This window comes from Nansenia antarctica (genome assembly GCF_963989245.1).
Source record: "Nansenia antarctica genome assembly, chromosome: 3".
Lineage (NCBI taxonomy): Eukaryota > Metazoa > Chordata > Actinopteri > Argentiniformes > Microstomatidae > Nansenia > Nansenia antarctica.
In genome coordinates, this window is record NC_137688.1 from 66,742,915 (window position 1) to 66,764,275 (window position 21,361).

The following is a 21,361-nucleotide window of genomic DNA, read 5'->3' on the forward strand; positions in this document are numbered from 1 at the left end:
CTAGGGAGTTTAACGCGGTGCTAATTACATGTGTGTATATTGCACCTAGCTCAGACAGCAAAGTAGCATTGGCGCGACTATACGACGTCATTAGTAGCCAACAAAGTACTGATCCACAGGCTATCCACATCATAGCGGGGGACTTTAATCATGTCGACCTGAAGGCAGTACTACCCAAGTTCTACCAGCATGTAAAATGTGCAACGAGAGGAGAAAAAACACTGGATAAGGTATACACCAACATCAAACGTGCTTACAAGGCTAGTCCGCTAGCTCATCTAGGCATGTCTGACCATGTGTCAATCCTCCTGATTCCTGCATACACCACAATGGGGAAAAGTGCTCCCACCACCACTAAGACTGTCAGAACCTGGCCAGAAGGGTCCGCTCCACTACAGATCAGCCTAAATGACACCCTATGGCAGGAATATGAGCATGAGGACCTGGAACAGTACACGTCGTCGGTTCTGAACCACATAGTGAACTGCACCAACTCAGTCACCGTGGACAAACGGGTCCGGGTCTACCCCAACACGAAGCCATGGATGACTGGGAAGGTCCAAAAACTGTTAAATGAGAGGGACAACGCCTTCTTCGCAGGGAAGCGCACACCGCTGTACAGCTCCACCAGGGCCAACCTAAAGCGCGGCATCAAAGCGGCCAAGGCAGAGCACAGAGAGAAGATTGAGGAATGCCTCCTGAGCAACGACTCCAGGCGGATGTGGCAGGGGGTTCAGCAGATGACAAACATCAGAGCCAACAGGCTCACAGCCGCAGAGGACGACCCCCTGCTGGCGGGAAAGCTGAACACCTTCTACGCCCGGTTCGACGAGGGGCGAACGGAGGTAACCACAACACAGACACCACTCTCTCCAGCTCTCAGCAGCCTCACCCTCACAGAGCACGAGGTGAGACGCGTACTGAAGGCGGTGGACCCCAGGAAAGCCTCGGGGCCGGATGGCGTCCTGGGACGGGTGCTGAGAGACTGCGCCGACCAGCTGGCCGGGGTTTTCACCAACATCTTTAACCAGTCCCTGTCCCAGGCCACCGTCCCACCCTGCCTGAAAACCTCAACTATCATCCCAGTCCCGAAGAAAAGCACGGTGAGCTGCCTAAACGACTACCGCCCGGTGGCACTCACACCAATCATCATGAAGTGCTTCGAGAAACTAGTCCGGGCCCACATACTCACACGCCTCCCGCCCAACCTGGATCCATACCAGTTCGCCTACAGAGCCCACAGGTCCACAGAGGACGCAATAGCGACGACTCTCCACGCCACTCTATCCCACCTGGAGAGGGGAAACAGCTACGCGAGACTGCTCTTCGTGGACTTCAGCTCCGCCTTTAACACCATCCTTCCAGACAGGCTAGTGACCAAACTACTAGACCTGGGTCTATCACACTCTATATGTGCGTGGATCAAGGACTTCCTGACCGACCGCCCCCAGAGGGTGCGGGTGGGCCCCCACACCTCCACAGCCCTCAGCCTCAGCACTGGGTCACCCCAGGGCTGCGTGCTAAGCCCCATCCTCTACAACCTCTACACCCACGACTTCACCCCCATCCACCCCAGCAACTACATCGTAAAGTTTGCAGACGACACCACCGTGGTGGGATGTATCTCGGGGGGGGGACGAGGCGGCGTACAGGGATGAGGTAGAGCAATTGAGCAAGCTGTGCAAGGTAAACAACCTGCTGCTAAACAAGTCAAAGACCCAGGAATTCATCGTAGACGTCAGGAGGAAAAAGTCCGAGATCCTGCCCCTGCTCATCGACGGAGAGAGCGTGGAGATAGTCTCAAACCTCCGTTTCCTGGGACACAACATGCGGGATGACTTGGCCTGGAAGGACAACACTAAAGGCACCATCAAGAGGGCACAACAGCGGCTATACACCCTGAGATGCCTCAAGAAACAACACAGCAAGCAGGAGATGCTGGTGGCCTTCTACCACGGCGCAGTGGAGAGTATCCTCACCTTCGGCATCTCCAACTGGTACCACAGCTGCACGGCAGCGGAGAGAAGCGATCTACAGAGAGTCGTGAGAACAGCACAGAGGATCACCGGCGCCACCCTCCCCTCTCTGGAGGAGCTGTACAAAACACGCTGTCTCAGGAGGGCCTCCAAGATCTCCAAGGACCCGACCCACCCTGGGCACGAACACTTTGTCAAGCTGCCCTCGAACAGGAGGTACAGGACCCCGGCCGCTAAGACAAACAGACTGAAGGACAGCTTCTACCACAGGGCCGTCAAGGCCCTGAACACAGAAAAGGCCTAAGTTCTGGGCCCAGGACAGTCCGGACGGATTGTATGGCAGCTAGTGCTGAGGCACAAACATGTACATTTTCAAGCCTGCAAACTGTGACACTTTAAAATAATGTGAAAAAATACTTTCTTGTGAAATATGACAACCCTAGTTGACTATCTGTGCAGTATAGTACAGTGGATTGTGTACATAGCCTCTATTGATGTAAACCAGCTCCTTACCTTCTTGTGATTTTATGCATCTATGCTTTTTCCAAAATGTGTTTCTGTTTCCTTTCCTAAACACCAGGGGAGCCTCCCCTCCTAAATTTCGTTGTTTGGTACCTGTACTGTAACAATGACAAAGAAAGTCTATCTATCTATCTCACCTCAGTTCTGTCTCTATTGCCCTCCTCTCCTGTTGTCTGTCTCTCTGTTGCTCTCCTCTCCTGTTGTCTGTCTCTCTGTTGCTCTCCTCTCCTGTTGTCTGTCTCTCTGTTGCTCTCCTCTCCTGTTGTCTGTCTCTCTGTTGCTCTCCTCTCCTGTTGTCTGTCCGAATATCGGTTGTTAAGTCGCGACGTGTTTCCGGGTCCAAAGTTGGCTGAGGCGCTGTCTTCGAAATGTCGCAATAATAATAATAATAATAAATTATATTTATATAGCGCCTTTCCGAGGCTCAAATACCCTGACAATATGGGGAAAACAGGAAAGTGCTGTGTCCCTTGTTGTATGAATAGATCCCAGTCTAAAAAACGATTAAACTGTCATTCTACCGCTGTAGTATACTGGTATTCTGGTGCGGAGAATTTCTGTATTGAACCCGGAAATTGCAAAACGTCAAGTTTGACTTCAGACTTAACAACCGGATATTCAGGGCTCTCAAGTCTCACACATTTTATTTTTATTTTTACTACCCCTAGTGGTAGTGGCCCTAGGCTGCAGCCTAGGTAAACCTATAATCTGCGCATGCCCCGACTCCTCCCCTATGTATTTTCACAGTGAATTTTGCACACACACAGATAAAATGTTTATTGTATTGGAGGATTTTTAATGAATGCTGATAGGCGCCGATAGAATATCAGCCGCATTTTATGAATAAACAATGTTTATTTTTAAAAATCTTTTACAAGTAGCAACTACGAAGTGGGGCTGCGTTGGAAGGTGGGGAAGGTATAAGGTTCAGAGATAGGAAATGTTAGGATATTTATAGCATAGCATAGAGTACAGCACAGTGTTTTATTTGTATAGTATAGTAGTATAGTATAGTGGATAGTGTATATAGCCTTTATTTATGTAAACCAGCTCTTTTCCCTTCTTGTTTTTAGTATTTTTCTCCTAGCACCAGGGGAGCCCCCCCTCCTAAATTTCGTTGTATGGTACCTGTACTGTATTAATGACAATAAAGACCATTCATTCATTCATTAATTCATTCATTTTCGGACTTTGTCTACATGTTACGGTACATGTGGTAATACGGTACATGTGTGAAAACTAGGGTTAGGGTTAGGTGCTACGTTGACTTGGTACATGCTGGCATGTCTAACCCTACCCCTACCCCTAACCCTACCCCTAACCCTAACCCTAACCTTAACTGTAGCACCCTAGCACCTAACCCTAACCCTAGTTTTCCCACATGTACCGTAACATACACAGTAAGATTGAGCAGAAACAGGCAGGGGCTCCTACTTCTACTGCCATCTACACGAGTTCTGCTGTACTGAAAGATTAAATTCAACAATTCACCTTTATAGCATGTGACCTCATATTGTGCTGAAACTAATTAGGGCATAACAGAATCAAATCTATTGTTTTGGTTAAAAGATGTCGGATTAAAACTCCGACATCTCCGGATCCGGTCCATGGGCCTTAGTTGGACCACGTCTGCTCTAGTCCCTTTAACTTCAGACCACGGTCCTAATCATCACTTTGCTCTAGTCCCTTTAACTTCAGACCAATGTCCTAATCATCACTTTGTGTACAGTACATAATGTGTGTGTAATATGATATGAAGTGAATGTTTTCTCTTTCTGTGAATGTGTTTGTGTGTCTGTAGTGAATGCAGTGGATATCTTACTACCACCAGAGCCCCAGACCAGAGCCCAGTTTTCACAAGGTGAGTCTCTTTATCCTGAAGTAGCTAACAGTCTCTCTCCACTGATACTCTCCACAAACCCTGAGATATAATTAGAGAGATCTAGGAGAGGGAGAGACTCATGAAAAACAGGCTCGATATCTTACTCCTCTTATTTCTCTGATTTGGTCTCTGCTCTTCTCCCAGATGCCTGTGAGCTCACACTGGACCCAGACACACCATGCAGTGAATTCGGGAGACACACGCCATGCAGTGAAAATTGGGAAAGACAGGTACCAACCCCAGCCTCCAGAGAGATTCAATAGGGGGTCTCGGTATGTGCTGCGTAGTTATCAATGGTAACAAAGGGTGGGAGCCGCCACCATTGAAAGAAGTCCTGCCAACCTACTTGCCACCCCAGTTACACAGACCAACTGATATAATTTGTTGTATTTTTATTATTGGATCTTTATTTTATTTTTTTAAACTGTTGCACCCTATTTCATGCACCCGAATGGTTGATTGATTGTAAGTCGCTTTGGAATAAGGCGTCTGCTAAATGCCAAAAATGTAAACAATGTAAAATGTCATGCACCCGAATGGTTGCACCCTATTTCACGTGGAGAGATTTGAATTTGCCTGCTGAGCTGTCTCTTGTGCTGTGCGGTGTGCCTGTTCAGGTAATGTTAAATGTGGTTTTAATTAATTATGTTATTACGTTTAGAATTCTTTACCTAATGGATATGTTTAGTCAATTAATGGATGTTTTGTTCATCAATGTAACGTTATTTGCTAAGTTATGAAGCGAATAAGTTTTGCAGTTCAGCTGTTAGCACTAGCTAAGTTAGCTAGCTATTTAGCTAGCTAGATATCGTAAGGGTCTGTCTGGACGCTGTTACTGGGAGGTTGAGAGGAGTGGTCAGCAGTGTTGCCAGATTGGTCTGATGTTTACCAGCCCAATAAGTGCTCAAAATCCGCCCAAATTGATAAAAACCAGACCAAATATTATAGCATAGAATATATAATAATTATACATATCAAAAACGAATAGAATAGAGTAAACAAAGGGACTGCTCAAATACCAAAAATAATATTTGTTGATTGTTTCGATTAGCAATGCTGTGTCAAAGTAATGACAATGCTTAGTCTTGTTTCATGTTCAATGCAATGGCAAAATATGATCATGGAAGATAACCTCAATTCAATCATGGTATTATCATATGAAATCCATTTCCATGTGACATCCTCTATAGTCTCAATGAATGTGCCTTTTTAAAACCAACCCCCAATTGAATTGGCAATATAATAAAATGTGTTAATTTTACATTAGCATGGTCTGCAATTAAACACACATTAGCATGGTGATCACAGCATATTTAACACAGTTAACACAGTCTCTGTCAAGTTATTTTAAAACATTTTTTTTCATGGGAAACCAGGCCAAATTCTGTGCACCAGCCCAAGCCCAATTTTACCAGCACAATGCAACCTAAACTAGCCCAATTGGGCTGGAAGGGGTCTTTGGGACTTGTTGGGGTGACAGTGCTGAGCTGTGTAATATTAGAGCTCCCCATAAGTGAGTGATGCTTTATCATAACCTACTATTCTGTATTCTGTGATTTGGTTTTAAGAGTAATATGTAATTATTTCCCACTTCAATGAATCTCAGAGGGTTGACTCTCAGATTGAGCTCTCTCTGTGAAATCTAGAATCTGAGATTATTGAAGCCCAATCCTGTGATGGTGTCAACAGTCATAGGATGTTCATATCTGGTCAGACTGGACCTCTATTACATATTCCTGGGGTCAGGTCATCTTCATTTGAATGATCCAATGATTGCCAATAGGACATTTGTTTTCAATGTTTTCTCAATAAACTGTAAAAGAGATTATTTTATTTTTTAGAGATTATTATTATTATTTTCTACATTTAAATGTTTTCCTTGTACAATGTAAATGACCCTAACCATCAAATCAGATTAAACTTTATTTACAATACATACTGTGGCACATTTCATTCACATATGCAGTATAGCCTAACGTGTTTTAATAACCCTGACATATTCAATACAACATGCTTTTATAATCATGTGCTCATTGTGTGTGGATTTATGGCAAATTCTTCTAATTTAATCAATTTTAAATTGAGTCTATAACACCACATAATGTGGAAAATTGAAGGGGTCTGAACACTGTATATATACATATACTATCTATTTTAAGAACAGCCTATGGGGGTACCGCATTTTGATGTCCTCCCAGCACCATTAAGCTTTAGCCGAAGTAAATCACAGACCTTGTGTGGAGAAAATCCGTGACCTACAGAATACACTGACTGACCCTGATTTACTTCGGATTATTTTACATAAGGAGTGCTTATCATAGTTAGACCATCACAACGAATTGGCCTACATGTATTTCGGTTACCGAGATGGCACGGTCAGCATCCCTGCAGGCTACTCATTTGAGTCGTATAACCTATAGATTAACGCCCTACACGGGTGGTAAATGGAAAAACGCCTTTGAGGGAAATATTGAGGTGGCTCTTAAAAGAGCCTTTGGGGATCTATTGTTAGATCAGGGTGGTGATCTTAGGCGCGCTCTCCACGGATACGGCGGGCCAGCTGGATGTCTTTGGGCATGATGGTGACTCTCTTGGCGTGGATGGCGCACAGGTTGGTGTCCTCGAACAGACCAACCAGGTAAGCCTCGCTAGCCTCCTGCAGGGCCATCACAGCAGAGCTCTGGAAGCGCAGGTCGGTCTTGAAATCCTGGGCGATTTCTCTCACCAGGCGCTGGAAGGGCAGCTTGCGGATCAGCAGCTCGGTGGACTTCTGGTAACGACGGATCTCCCTCAGAGCCACGGTGCCGGGCCTGTAACGGTGAGGCTTCTTCACGCCGCCGGTGGCCGGGGCGCTTTTACGGGCAGCCTTGGTGGCGAGCTGCTTCCTGGGGGCTTTGCCGCCGGTGGATTTACGAGCGGTTTGCTTGGTTCTGGCCATGACGATATCTTCCTTCGTTCAGTTGGAGTATAACCAATCTCTACCGAACGTTGTACATTTATAAACCCCCAGTCGTGCCCCGATTGGTTGGCGACTATAGACGAGCTCATTGGCTCGTTGGCGCCTCCTTCTCCGGCTGCCATTGGACACGAGCACCGTCCACAAATTCAAACACTTAGACCCTGCCGCGCGCTTCCTTTGTTTGGCCCCTCCCCCAAACCGTTGGCTTCAAAGAGATGTAATTCCGATATCTTTTGTCAATGATAATCTATCCTTTAAATTATTATTTTTTAAAGCCAAAACAAATGTGAAGATACAAAAAAGTATGTAATGTACGACTATATGAATACAAATGAACAAGAACAGTGTAAACATTATGTACAGAGATCAGCGTGGTGCAGACACTTATTTTGTCTTTACAGTGGTTGTGTGCCATTGGACGTCCTTTAATCTCGCTGCTGTTGTGGACATTGTTGTCCTCTATCCTTAATCTATAACTTCATCATTGTTGTCCTCTATTCTAAATCTATAATTTCATTATTGTTGTCCTCTATTCTAAATCTATAATTTCAACATTGTTGTCCTCTAATTTTAATCTAAAGTTTCATAACTAGTTGTCCTCACCCAGTTCATACAAATGATGAACCAACAAACGCAAACTATTATTATGGAAGAACAAGGTCCACTACACAAGGAAGGGGTGATGTTTAAAACCGTAAAAAAGGACTAAACGTTATTTCAAATGCTGAGGCAGTGACATCACGAGGATGTTTTCTGCCCAACCCTGTGTAATATGTATGGGTGCGTTCTCTGCCTCGTACATGAAATCACAATTAGTGTTCTTCACAACATGAAACACTCATAACGCAGACAAACAGTGGAGGGAGAGATGGACTGCACTTTTGGAGAGAGAAGTGGTTGGCTCTTAAAAGAGCCTTTGGGGTTAAGTAGTGGGGTCAAAGCCGTAGTATAACTTTTACTTGGCTTTGGCGGGCTTCTCGGTCTTCTTGGGGAGCAGCACTGCCTGGATGTTGGGCAGCACACCACCCTGAGCGATGGTCACACCGCCCAGCAATTTGTTCAGCTCCTCGTCGTTACGGACGGCCAGCTGCAGATGACGGGGGATGATACGAGACTTCTTGTTGTCGCGGGCGGCGTTGCCGGCCAACTCCAGGATCTCAGCAGTCAGGTACTCGAGCACGGCGGCCAGGTAAACCGGTGCGCCGGCGCCAACACGATGGGCATAGTTGCCCTTGCGTAGGAGCCTGTGGACACGGCCCACAGGGAACTGAAGCCCGGCGCGAGAAGAGCGGGTCTTTGCCTTTGCTCTGGCCTTGCCTCCAGTTTTGCCTCTTCCTGACATGGTGACGGTTTAGCAGGATCTCAAACAAGATGAAGAAAATAATTTCAGATAACAGTTCCGCCGCTTGGAGCGTCGTTCTTATAGCTCGCCTTGACGGCGTTCATTGGCCACTGGGTCGATGTCACCTCATCCAATCAAGAGACAGAGATTGTGACACTTCTGTCTTTGTGAGTTTCCCTCGCGCGCCAGAAATATTAATAGAAATGTAATCATTATATAATCTTAATTTAATTATTTAGGTCATTTAAAGGCAATATTAAAAAGATGGGTTTTTAGTCTTGACTTGAACATATGCGCTGAGGTTGCATCCCTAATGTAAACTGGCAGTGGAGACACAATTTGGGTGCATAAAATGAGAATGCAGCCTCACCAAATCTCTTCTTTTGTACATGTGGTACACAGAGAAAACCAGCGTCAGAAGACCTGACATGACATATTCAATATACTAAAACTAGTATATGCCATACTATAATAATAATAATAATAATAATATATAATTGATACGTATATAATATGTACATTGTGAAGTGCGTTCCCAGCTCTCTGTAGTACGTTACTCCTGACTGAGCGAAAAGTGTTCTGTTATCTCCCGCCTTTCTGTCCAAATATAACGTATTGGTGTAACGGAAAGAGGAACTAACTGTATATGTTGATATTATATGCAACTTTATCATTATGGACACTGTCATACCCCCACCATCCTCTCCCGCACACAGATCTACCGAGTGACACTTTATAGCGTCAAAGTGTAAACTAGACCTAGATGTCAAATCTCTCATTACTGCTCATTATTTACTCAATAAGTAAAACCATGATTGTCGTGTGTGTAAGTCCGTGGTTGACACTGGTGTAAAATACTAAAATAAACACTCGACTTTTCCTGTCGTCATGGATGATAATGCGTTTTTACGAAAATGTGGGTGGCTCTTAAAAGAGCCTTTTTGTGGTACAAATGGTGTCGGAAAGAACACTTTGAATGTTTACTTCTTCTTTGGGGCTGCCTTCTTTGCCTTGGGCTTCACCGTTTTGGGTTTGGCTACCTTGGGCTTGGCTGCCTTCACGGCCTTTTTGGGGCTCTTAGCCGGAGCCTTCTTGACCGGTGTGGCCTTCTTGACTTTCTTGGGGCTCTTGGTGGCCTTCTTGGTGACTGCCGCGGGCTTCTTTGCCTTCTTGGGAGACTTCTTGGCCACTGCGGGTTTCTTTGCCTTCTTGGGAGACTTCTTGGCAGCGACGGGCTTCTTTGTGGCCGCCTTCTTGGGTTTCGGGGTGGCGGCTTTCTTCGCCGGCTTCTTGGCCGCCACGACAGCCTGTTTGTTGAGCTTGAAAGAGCCGGAGGCCCCGGTGCCCTTGAGCTGGAGCAGAGTGCCCTTGGTGACGAGGGTCTTGACGGCGACCTTGACGCGGGAGTTGTTCTTCTCCACGTCGTAGCCACCGGCCGACAGCGCCTTCTTGAGCGCGGCCAGAGACACGCCGCTCCTCTCCTTGGATGCGGACACGGCCGTCACGATGAGCTCGCCAACGCTGGGGCCAGCTGCTTTCTTGGGCCTGGCTGCTGCCTTCTTCTTAGGTGCTTTGGCCGGCGCGGGGGCTGCTGCTGGTGCGACTTCTGCCATGTCTGTAGAAAGTCTCGTTCGTTCCGGTAAACCAACTAGTCTGCAAAGCTGCTCTGTGAGAATGAAGCTCAACCCGGAGCAGGGGGCTGTCCTTAAACGCGGCATGAGAACCGTGCAGACTCAACCATCCCTGCTCAGCAGTCTGCTGCCGAAATGTTCGGGCGCCTGTGTTTTCTCCTCGCGAATAACGGGCTAAAAGTCACCAGTGGTGCCGAGTTGAGGTCCAAATGCAAACGGGCCAGCGAGCAGACTTGCCTCCGTTTAGAATAAAGTCATGTGAGCCGCGAAGGCTTCGTGTGTTTTGTTGTGACTCTCTCAAAACCCCACCGTTCCACTGTCGGAGGGAGCGGTGCGCACAGCTTTTCCTGTGTTATTTGTCTCATAAAGTGTCTTAAATTGCATACGATTGGGACCAGCACTCGTTGTCCAGGTAGCCAGGTTGTCTGGTAAGGGAGTACAAAGGTTGAGGGTCCCCCGATGTGGTGCGGGGTGTTATAAATATGAGCTCTTTTGGTGGTCGTGAAACACAGTCGCGGGGATGGGGCTGAGAGCTTGTCCCTATAGGTGATTTTTCAGATGGTGTCCCTCTCCCTCCTATTAAATCTAAACAAGACAGGTGAAAGCCATAGTTAGACTATGATTGTTGCATGTTTACTCTGAGGAATAAATTGCGATATTATCACCAGCATTTTAATCCTGACACGATGATATTTTGAGACGTGTGTCGTCCGTGTCGAGGATGTATATCAGCAGTCTTATGATGAATATGTTCGGCTACTAAACTAGATAGTAACTAGCCTTAAAATTGCGATCATAACTTTGTTTGTAAAAAATAATAATAAATGAAGGCAGGCAGGCGAGTTGTTTGTCTAACGTCCCCCTATCTTCATGGACAAGACATGTCTCCTGTGAGGAAGTCTCCACAATCAATTGCCATATTACCAGCATATCACTGACACGATAAATGGTTGATTCGTTCCCTGTGACTTGTGTCGTCCGTCTTGAACAACATTGTGTTCATCCTGAATATGAAATGTCCGACAATGAAGACGACGAACATATCAACGACCTAAGGGTAGTACTATAATGGACTAAGTAGGCCTACAGCCTTACAGTTGCATCAATCTCTCGCTAATAAACGCTTTATTTATGTAGCACTTTTTTCCCCAAAACAAGTTACAGCGTACTTCACATAAAACGAAAATATAAATGAAACAGGTTGAAAGAGGACCAAGTGTGCACAGATGCAGAAATTCATAAACAAATGGGTCGTCAAGTTAAAGGGAAACACAGGCCTAATAAAGCTATCAAGCTGGACCACTCCAAGTCGTTGCACACACCTGTCACACATTTCGCCAGCCTAATGTCATCGGGATGATATGATTGCCTAGATCAGAAAAACAACAACATTGTGTTGCTTTATTTATAGATCTCTCCAACGCATTAGATATGGTCGACCATTACCTACCCATTCAGAGGTTGTCTGAAATAGACCTGGATCAGGCTTCATGCTTCCTAACCCTAACCCTTCTATAGAAGGTTTGAACATTACTGAATAGAGTTAAGACATAGTGGGCTGGTTTCACAGACAAGGCTTAAGGTTTGTCCCAAACTAAAAAGCATCAATGGAGATTTTATATTGAAAGTGTGATTTAGTCTTTTGGATTAGATTATCTGTAAATAATTGTAAAGGGTATTGATATGCTGATGACACTGTTGTACAGTAGGCTATTACCCCCATGACTGACCAGGCTCTTTCTGAGCTACAGTCTGCATTCACTTTGTTTGTAATTCTGGAAAGACAAAATCTATGTTACTTACCAAATCACAGAAACATGTATCTGATGATTCACTTACGTCAAATGTATTTGGTGTTAGGGTTAGGGTTCCAAGTCACGTTGGATAAAGATGTTTGCTAAACAACTTCTCCCTCTTCATTACTCCCTTTTATAGTGGGGGAAATAAGTATTCAACACATCAATAATTGTTGTAATTCAACATATTTATATTGCAGCTATTCACATTACATTAAGACCAGACATTGGTATTAAGTTAATCAAACTACACAGCTAAAGAAACTGTAACATTCCTGAAAAAAGTTCCTACATACCTACAGTGAAGTTGGGAGGTTGATGCGTCACGGCGTTGGGCTGCTTCTCTTCACACGGTGGAGCTCTGGTGGAACCCAGAAGACCAGGGAAGATGCTCCTGGTCTCCCAGCAGGACAAAGATCCAAAACATCTCAGCTGGTTCCAGAGGGAGGAAGTAAAGGTGTTGGACTGTCAACCGGCAGCTTAAATCCAATATAAAACGTGTGGAAGCCACTGAAGATCAATATTCACCAGCAGACCCCCAGAATCTTCAAGACTTAAAGACTCAGTGTTGAAGAACGGCTAAAATCCTCATCACTCACTTTCATACAGCGAGCATCTCGAAGCATCTTGAAGCATCTCGAAGCCATCACTGGAATGAGGCTGAACTAAATTTCAGTTAGAGTTCAATACTTCTTGCCTGTGTCATCCCCTTTATTGCTACAGTGGATTATTACCATTGCTTCATCTGTATGGTCTTATTGAGTTGATATCATGTCTGGTCTTAATGTCATGTGAATAGATGCAATAGCAATATGTTAAGTTAAACATGTTGAATACTTATTTCCCCCACTGTAAAGTCCTCCAGGCCCTACTTACCTAATCTCATTATTACAATTCAGGGTAATGAGGTTCATCTGTGTTTAAGTTCTCAGACTTGGTTAACTCTTGAGGCTCCCCACTAAATTGGATGAATCCACTTTTAATTCCTGTGCACCTAACTGCTAGAACAATCTACAGAAAGGACATTCAGTTGGCTGTTCCGGTGCCACTTGTGCAGTTTAGGGTGTTAAATGAGGACCTCCATGGTGATTTAAATGTGATTTATCTTAATATCGTGGTTATATATGATGGGTGATTCCCCAGTAATATTAAACAATATATATTGGCCATGCGTGCACAGCTTAGTTACCCGTTCATTTGACAGACAGGAGGGAGAAAGTGTGGCGAGATCACCTGCACGTTCAAGTACTACAACATTGTAGCACGCGAGATCAACCCGCTATGGAATTAGTCTTATGTTGAAAGGGTGGGTGGCTCTTAAAAGAGCCTTTGGGGTTAGTGGAGCAGGCAGAAGCGCTACTACTTGGAGCTGGTGTACTTGGTCACGGCCTTGGTGCCCTCGGACACGGCGTGCTTGGCCAGCTCACCGGGGAGCAGCAGACGCACGGCGGTCTGGATCTCCCTGGAGGTGATGGTAGACCGCTTGTTGTAGTGGGCCAGGCGAGAAGACTCACCGGCGATGCGCTCGAAGATGTCGTTGACAAAAGAGTTCATGATTCCCATGGCCTTGGAGGAGATGCCGGTGTCGGGGTGAACCTGCTTCAGGACCTTGTACACGTAGATAGCGTAGCTCTCCTTCCTGGACTTTCTGCGCTTCTTGCCGGTTTTGCCTGCGGTCTTGGTGACGGCTTTCTTGGAGCCCTTCTTGGGCGCTGACTTCGCTGGCTCGGGCATGTTGATGATGGCTCGTTTCTTTTCAGGAACGAATGGCGGGGCTGTGGTCACCTACCCGATATATGAAGGGGGAGCTATGCAAATTAGGCGGCTGCTGACACACGCTTTCGAGCTTGACTCAGGCACTCAACAAACATACGCTTGCCTCGCGGACACATAAATGATCTGCGCGCGCGCGGGCTCCTAAGTCTCCTCCCCCACACACCCATTACGCTGCTTTACCACTCGGCTGTCCGGTTGCCGTGGTGTTTTTTCACTTTCTTCTTCCTCATCTTCTTGGATGCGTCCTATAATGTGAAATGTTCTGTTCAAGTTACTGTGTCCGATTCCTCGTCTTGTCATTACTCCCCCCTCTTTTCTATTTCCTCCCCTGTTTTTCTCACTACCCACAACATGGAGGTGTCTTCCTCTTGTCTCCTTTTTTATTGGCTTCCATATGGCAGCAGTTATTATTATTAACCAATGTGAGATCCAGTGTCGACACCTTTCCTGTGTTCACATCTATTCTTCTTTTACCTCCGTCATTGAAACATTGAAACATGTGTAACGATGGTCAAACAGGCAAACTTCTTTCAACCAATTATTTGTATTGATCTGCATGGAAGACATATAAAACACAAATCTTCCTCTGGTCTTCAACTCTTGTGAATCCATTAAGATGGCAGCCATATTCTGGTTGTCCCACCGTGTATGTATATTTCACATCAGAATAATTTGTTTACAGAAAGAACACAAATTTCCCTCAAACATTACAAATAACAATTACAAACAACATGTGGAGCAACATACCTGCATGGAAGACATATAAAACACAAATCTTCCTCTGGTCTGCAACTCTTGTGAATCTGCGCATTCAAAATAACATACAATAAATGTTCTGTTTCACATCATCACAATACATCACATCATCACAATACATGTAAAAACAAACAGCACAGTACTACACCAACATTTTCACCCTACATTACAAGATTCTCCACACAAACAACAAAACACGAGGAGCATTTCAGATACTACAGTACAGGTACCAAACAACGACATTTGGGAGGGGGGGCTCCCCTGGTGTTAGGAAAAAAAAGAAAAAAACAACAACTAAAAAACAAGAAGGGAAAGGAGCTGGTTTACATAAATAAAGGCTATGTTACTGTCACACTGTTACACACTACTGTCACACTACTGTTACACACTACTGTCACACTGTCACACACTACTGTCACACTGTTACACACTACTGTCACACACTGTCACACACTACTGTCACACTGTTACACACTACTGTCACACACTGTCACACTGTTACACACTACTGTCACACTGTCACACACTACTGTCACACTGTTACACACTACTGTCACACTGTCACACACTACTGTCACACTGTTACACACTACTGTCACACTGTTACACACTACTGTCACACTGTTACACACATAAAAGTTATACCATAACCAAACACTGAAATGATGAAACACGTCCTGATATTACTCAGCTCTTGATAGTTTCAGCTTTTGAGTTGTAAACATGGCTTTGTAAGATTATATTAACCAATCTTGACACTCATGCCTTCACCATACAACTAGTAGAAATGATCAAAAATAAACTCCTCAAAAAAAGTTTGGAAACGTTATTTCAGTCGATTCTTCCTCCCCTTAAATAATACCAATTTAAATATGTTATATTGTTGGATAGCCTGATTAGTCACCTTTACAACGAGGTACAACTTGTAAGGATCATGCATTCGTGGAATGAGTAACACAGCTAAACGTGTGGGTTTTCTCCTTTAAAAATAGCCATAGTCCAACATGACGCTGCCCCCCCCCCCACAACATGATGCTGCCCCCCCCCCCCACAACATGATGCTGCCCCCCCCCCCACAACATGATGCTGCCCCCCCCCCACAACATGATGCTGCCCCCCCCCCCCACAACATGATGCTGCCCCCCCCCCCACAACATGATGCTGCCCCCCCCCCCCACAACATGATGCTGCCCCCCCCCCACAACATGATGCTGCCCCCCCCCCCCACAACATGATGCTGCCCCCCCCCCCACAACATGATGCTGCCCCCCCCCCCCACAACATGATGCTGCCCCCCCCCCCACAACATGATGCTGCCCCCCCCCCCACAACATGATGCTGCCCCCCCCCCCCACAACATGATGCTGCCCCCCCCCCCACAACATGATGCTGCCCCCCCCCCCACAACATGATGCTGCCCCCCCCCCCCACAACATGATGCTGCCCCCCCCCCACAACATGATGCTGCCCCCCCCCCCACAACATGATGAGTCCAGACTCTGCTCAGTCAGAGCTGACAACACCTTTCCTCTCACAGTCACACACACACACACACACACACACACACACACACACACACACACACCAGTCCCACCCTTCACCCTCTCTTTCCCTCCCTCCTTTCATGAGGGTTGGAGTGCCCTCAGGGGTCTCCGGCCATTGGTGTGTCTGTCACAGGGAACGAGGGGAGGAGGAGGGGCTCAAAAAACCCACACGTTTAGCTGTGTTACTCATTCCACGAATGCATGATCCTATGACTATAGTCCTTTAGCCATAGTCTAGTGTGCTATGTAGCCATAGTCTAGTATACTATGTAGCCATAGTCTAGTGTACTATGTAGCCATAGTCTAGTGTGCTATGTAGCCATAGTCTAGTGTACTATGTAGCCATAGTCTAGTGTGCTATGTAGCCATAGTCTAGTGTACTATGTAGCCATAGTCTAGTGTACTATGTAGCCGTAGTCTAGTGTACTATGTAGCCATAGTCTAGTGTGCTATGTAGCCATAGTCTAGTGTACTATGTAGCCATAGTCTAGTGTACTATGTAGCCGTAGTCTAGTCAACACGTGTCCTCTCCTCCCCCCTGTGTCCTCTCCCCCCCCCTGTGTCCTCTCCCCCCCCTGTGTCCTCTCCCCCCCCCTGTGTCCTCTCCTCCCCCCCTGTGTCCTCTCCTCCCCCCCTGTGTCCTCTCCTCCCCCCCTAAAAGCGGTACTGAGGGGGGGTGAGAGGTACTGAGGGGGGGGGGGGGTGAGAGGACTAGGTAATGTGGAGGTACTGGGGGAAATATGGTGGACTATTCTAGAAAGTTTATGTTACATACAAATCCAAGTTTGGAGGCCATCAAATATAACCCTGATCATTCCTGCTTCATCGTTAAACATACAGAAAGAGTGTAGTACACTTTAATTATATCTGTACTTTTAACGGGATGATTCTTTCCCATTATACAGCAGTGTAATATTGTATATATATTATATTACAGTTATAGGGTTATATTATAGTATTATATATATTATATTACAGTGATTAAATGAGTATTGTTGGGTCTGAAGGGTATTGCAGTGATTTAGAAAATGTAGCGATGCAGGAATGAAAGATCCAAAGCTTCAAAGCACCTTGAAGCCAGTCTACAATCTATAAAAGTATCAGTGTTTGGTTAAAGTAAACCCAGGGTGAGGTTAATTAGCACAGGTGTGGGGAGTTTCTAATTAACCTTTTACCCTTTTATTATTATTATTTTAATTATTTGTTTTACCATTACTGTCTAAATCAGCGTCTGTTTTCTCACAAGAAGGTGGGGGATTACAGTGGAACGTCACAACACGTATCTTCATACTGGTCCGAGTTTCCCGACAAACTCTGACTTGTGTCCAAATTGGGTGGTTATTTCCCACTAGGGAATTCGTATCAGAGTTTCCTACATCTGCCGAAGGCACCATTATTCTCTGATAAAGTAACACTTTTGACGCCTTTTTCTTACGGAGCCCCCCTGGGGTCACATGGTAGAAAAACAATATTTGATGTGTGAATCTGTTTAGTAATCCGTTCCCTCTGTTTAGTAATTCGTTCCCTCAAATGTTGCTCCCCAATACCCTTACTGGTTTGATTACAAATGATCTCTGTTTTGGTGATTTCTGTGCCCAAAAGAACCTGGGTCTCCTGCACATCAATGCAAGGAGTTTAATTCCTAAAATAGATCAGTTGTCAGTCTGGGTAAACGGTTCCAGTCCTGAGGTACTAGTAATCACTGAGTCTTGGTTAAGAAAGTCCATTTCCTATCCTGAAGTACACCTGCCAGGCTACAATCTGTTTATAGGCGGGATAGGTCTTCTAAGGGTGGGGGGGGCAACCTTTCCAAAGTACACCTGCAGTGCTCTATTGCCTTAGCAAAATCCATCCCCAAACAGTTTGATCCATTAGTTCTTAACATCAAGCTATCAAATAGTTACTCACTGTCGGTGGCTGGTTGTTATCGTCCTCCATCAGCACCAGCATGTGCTCTAGAACAGTGGCGGACTCAGGCTGTTTGAAGGGCAGGGGCAAAAAGAAAAAAAGGGCACCTACTGCACAACATGGGACCCCATCAGCGAGCAAAGAGCTATGATGCATCATGTATGGTGAAATAGTCTTCATCCTTGATTAATTCAGATTAACATTATGTAGTCTAGGCCAGGGGCAGATTTCGGATTGTAGGAGATCCGGTGCTGAAAAATTGGCGCTTTTTTTGCTGCGACACCACAAACTTCAACTTACCACCACCATATAGCGGACAAAAGTCATTGGAAAACACTTATAGGATTTCACGAGAGGTATTAGAGAATTAATGTAAGGATGGAGGGTTGGGGTTGATGAACCTGGAGGTGAAAAAGAAGGCTATGAGAGTGAAAAGGAACACGTTTTATTTGTATAGCGTATTTCTCACAAAATGTGACCCAATGCGCTTCACATGATGACAGAACACGCAAGCAGGCAAGGGAAAAAACTGTGTACACTGTGCATCCAGGAAAATTCCCTTGCAGCCCTCTACTCATAGAGCGACTACTTCCAGTTTGCAAACCAGCGCACAGCAGCAGCCCCCAAACCCTCCCCACGGGGGACCCCCAGCCGCCCCACACACCCGGCCCAGCCAACCAAGCACAGACCATAATAGCTCCGTACCTGGCTAGCCGAACCAGGTGCCCCGGCGGCGGAACAGACCAAACACACGGGGCGGCCGGGGCCGCTGAGGAGAGGCCTGAGGACCACAAGCGCACAGCAAGCAAGCAAGGGCGAAAAACCTGTACACCTTGTATCCAGGAAAGATTCCCTGCATCTTATTAGCGTATACACTGTTCACAAGTCATTCCTCGTCGTCGGAACTGCTTTGTCCAGTGCGGAGCTCAGATCCTGGTGCAGGTCCTGGCGCTGGTACAGCCTGGTCATTTTGAAATTGTAATTTTTTTTTTTTACAGAAATAAACATTGAAAATACAGGCAAGATCCCTCCCACCACTTGTTGTCACTGTCATGAACTAATGGAACTTAATGCCCCTTCCTCCTTGTTTGTTTTATCAATTTTGAAAAAGCATTTTGGATCTTTAAAATGTACATATTGGTGCAATTAATATCTAATTTTCCACATGCCTATTATATTTGTATTAACTGGACTGTACAGAAATATTCTTCAAAGTGTTGAATTGATCGCTGGTATCACTCTGCTCTACGACACTTCCTGTGGATATCTGTGGGCTCAGCGGTCATTCGCGGGGCGTGGCGGGAGGGCGCGCGCACATGCGCGTCTCTGCTCCGAGGCCGGATTGGTCCGTTGCTCGCCAATTGAGAAGGGTCCAGCTGTAGCCGCAGCATGAACGGAGAGAGCCAATTGGATAAGGTGTCATCGGCCTGGTGGCCAATGAACGCCGGTCACGGCGAGCTATAAGTACGACACACTACGCAGGTTTCTATTATTTCAGACTCTTTTCTTCTGTGCTTACGGAACTCGCTAGAATCCAGAAAAATGTCAGGAAGAGGTAAAACCGGAGGCAAGGCCAGGGCCAAGGCGAAGACCCGTTCTTCCAGAGCCGGACTCCAGTTCCCAGTGGGCCGTGTCCACAGGCTCCTGCGCAAAGGCAACTATGCCCATCGTGTGGGCGCTGGTGCACCGGTCTACCTGGCCGCCGTGCTCGAGTACCTGACTGCTGAGATCCTGGAGTTGGCCGGCAACGCCGCCCGTGACAACAAGAAGTCTCGTATCATCCCCCGTCATCTGCAGTTGGCCGTCCGTAACGACGAGGAGCTGAACAAACTGCTGGGCGGTGTGACCATCGCTCAGGGTGGTGTGCTGCCCAACATCCAGGCAGTGCTGCTCCCCAAGAAGACCGAGAAGCCCGCCAAAGCCAAGTAAAAGTTCTACTACGGCTTTCACCCCACTACTTAACCCCAAAGGCTCTTTTAAGAGCCAACCACTTGTCTCTCAAAACGTGCAATTTGTATTTTCATCTCTAAACGGTGTTTGTCCGCTATGAGTACCCTTGTGTGCCTCGTGTTGAAGCCTACAATCACTAAATTAAACAGTCATCATACACCTTCATGAGGCTGAGAACGCACCCACAACAACACACTTATGTTTGGACACGTGGTGTCACCAACCAATACGTCACTATACTTCACGATAAGTATTGGCTAAGCTTAAACACATTTTAACGGTACCTTACAGGGATATTGTGAAAATACATTAGCAGTCTTGTACGGCCATAAGCTCACATTCATTCATATTCAGCCTCAAACCTAATGCATCTGAGAATAGGGTAAAAGCTATAGCTGGGGTCGTTGTCCTTAAGAAAGTGGTATCACAACAGTGGTATCATCTGCCAGTTGACTAATAATTATGGATTCTCCCATAACACCAAATTTTTTTTAATCTTCATATTATGTTTATTATTATAATTTACATGGGCGGGGCGGGTGGACAAGGGGAGCGGGAGGGGTTTAGAGTTTTAATTTATGTCGGGAAGGGTGCTCGGGGCTCGTGTCCAATGACAGCCTGAGAAGGAGGTGGCAACAGGCCAATGAGCTCGTCTACATTCGCGGGCCAATGAGCTCGTCTAAATTCGCGGGCCAATGAATAAGTCGGAATCGTGTGACGCTCCCAAGCGGACCAATCACAGTTCTTATGGTCTGGGTAGGTGACAGGGTTGTCCTTAGCAGAAGCTCCCGCCCTCTTTAATACGCGGTCCTGTGTCGAGGGTGGTCTCAATCACGTCCTCCCAGCGGAGATAAATGAGCTCCACGCTTGTCTAACAACTCACACATTAACTTGTACTCATCGTGATCATGTCTGGCAGAGGAAAAGGTGGAAAGGGACTTGGCAAAGGAGGCGCCAAGCGCCATCGCAAAGTTCTCCGTGATAACATCCAGGGAATCACCAAGCCCGCTATTCGCCGCCTGGCTCGCCGTGGGGGCGTCAAGCGTATCTCTGGTCTGATCTACGAAGAGACCCGTGGTGTGCTGAAGGTGTTCCTTGAGAACGTTATCCGTGATGCCGTCACCTACACCGAGCACGCCAAGAGGAAGACCGTCACCGCCATGGACGTCGTCTACGCTCTGAAGCGCCAGGGACGCACCCTGTACGGCTTCGGCGGTTAAGCTTCCGGAACCCCAACCACCAAATCTGAACCCAAAGGCTCTTTTAAGAGCCACCCATCTCCACACTTAAAAGTCTTAATTCCATCAGTAACATAGCAG

General features: G+C 46.2%; 7 protein-coding genes across 7 annotated transcripts in view; 3 read left to right on the forward strand and 4 right to left on the reverse strand.

The window, feature by feature from the left end:
• LOC308152848 (uncharacterized protein) overlaps positions 1-21,361 on the forward strand; it is a gene marked incomplete at both ends in the record, with an annotated part of 142,024 nt that overhangs the window by 91,073 nt on the left and 29,590 nt on the right. The window lies entirely within an intron of this gene.
• LOC308152465 (histone H3.2) lies at positions 6,908-7,318 on the reverse strand (the record flags this gene model as incomplete). The annotated part of the gene is made up of 1 exon (XM_080525452.1): positions 6,908-7,318. One exon carries the CDS (start codon positions 7,316-7,318, stop codon positions 6,908-6,910), a length of 411 nt encoding a protein of 136 aa, XP_080381578.1.
• LOC308152327 (histone H2A-like) lies at positions 8,295-8,681 on the reverse strand (the record flags this gene model as incomplete). Its single annotated transcript, XM_080525275.1, has 1 exon — positions 8,295-8,681. The coding sequence occupies one exon, from the start codon at positions 8,679-8,681 to the stop codon at positions 8,295-8,297; it is 387 nt and encodes a 128-aa protein (XP_080381401.1).
• On the reverse strand, positions 9,662-10,294 carry LOC308154640 (histone H1-like; the record flags this gene model as incomplete). Its single annotated transcript, XM_080527813.1, has 1 exon — positions 9,662-10,294. The coding sequence occupies one exon, from the start codon at positions 10,292-10,294 to the stop codon at positions 9,662-9,664; it is 633 nt and encodes a 210-aa protein (XP_080383939.1).
• Positions 13,468-13,842, reverse strand: LOC308153408 (histone H2B; the record flags this gene model as incomplete). The annotated part of the gene is made up of 1 exon (XM_080526543.1): positions 13,468-13,842. One exon carries the CDS (start codon positions 13,840-13,842, stop codon positions 13,468-13,470), a length of 375 nt encoding a protein of 124 aa, XP_080382669.1.
• Positions 19,635-20,021, forward strand: LOC308154606 (histone H2A-like; the record flags this gene model as incomplete). The annotated part of the gene is made up of 1 exon (XM_080527771.1): positions 19,635-20,021. The coding sequence occupies one exon, from the start codon at positions 19,635-19,637 to the stop codon at positions 20,019-20,021; it is 387 nt and encodes a 128-aa protein (XP_080383897.1).
• On the forward strand, positions 20,951-21,262 carry LOC308152578 (histone H4; the record flags this gene model as incomplete). The annotated part of the gene is made up of 1 exon (XM_080525586.1): positions 20,951-21,262. One exon carries the CDS (start codon positions 20,951-20,953, stop codon positions 21,260-21,262), a length of 312 nt encoding a protein of 103 aa, XP_080381712.1.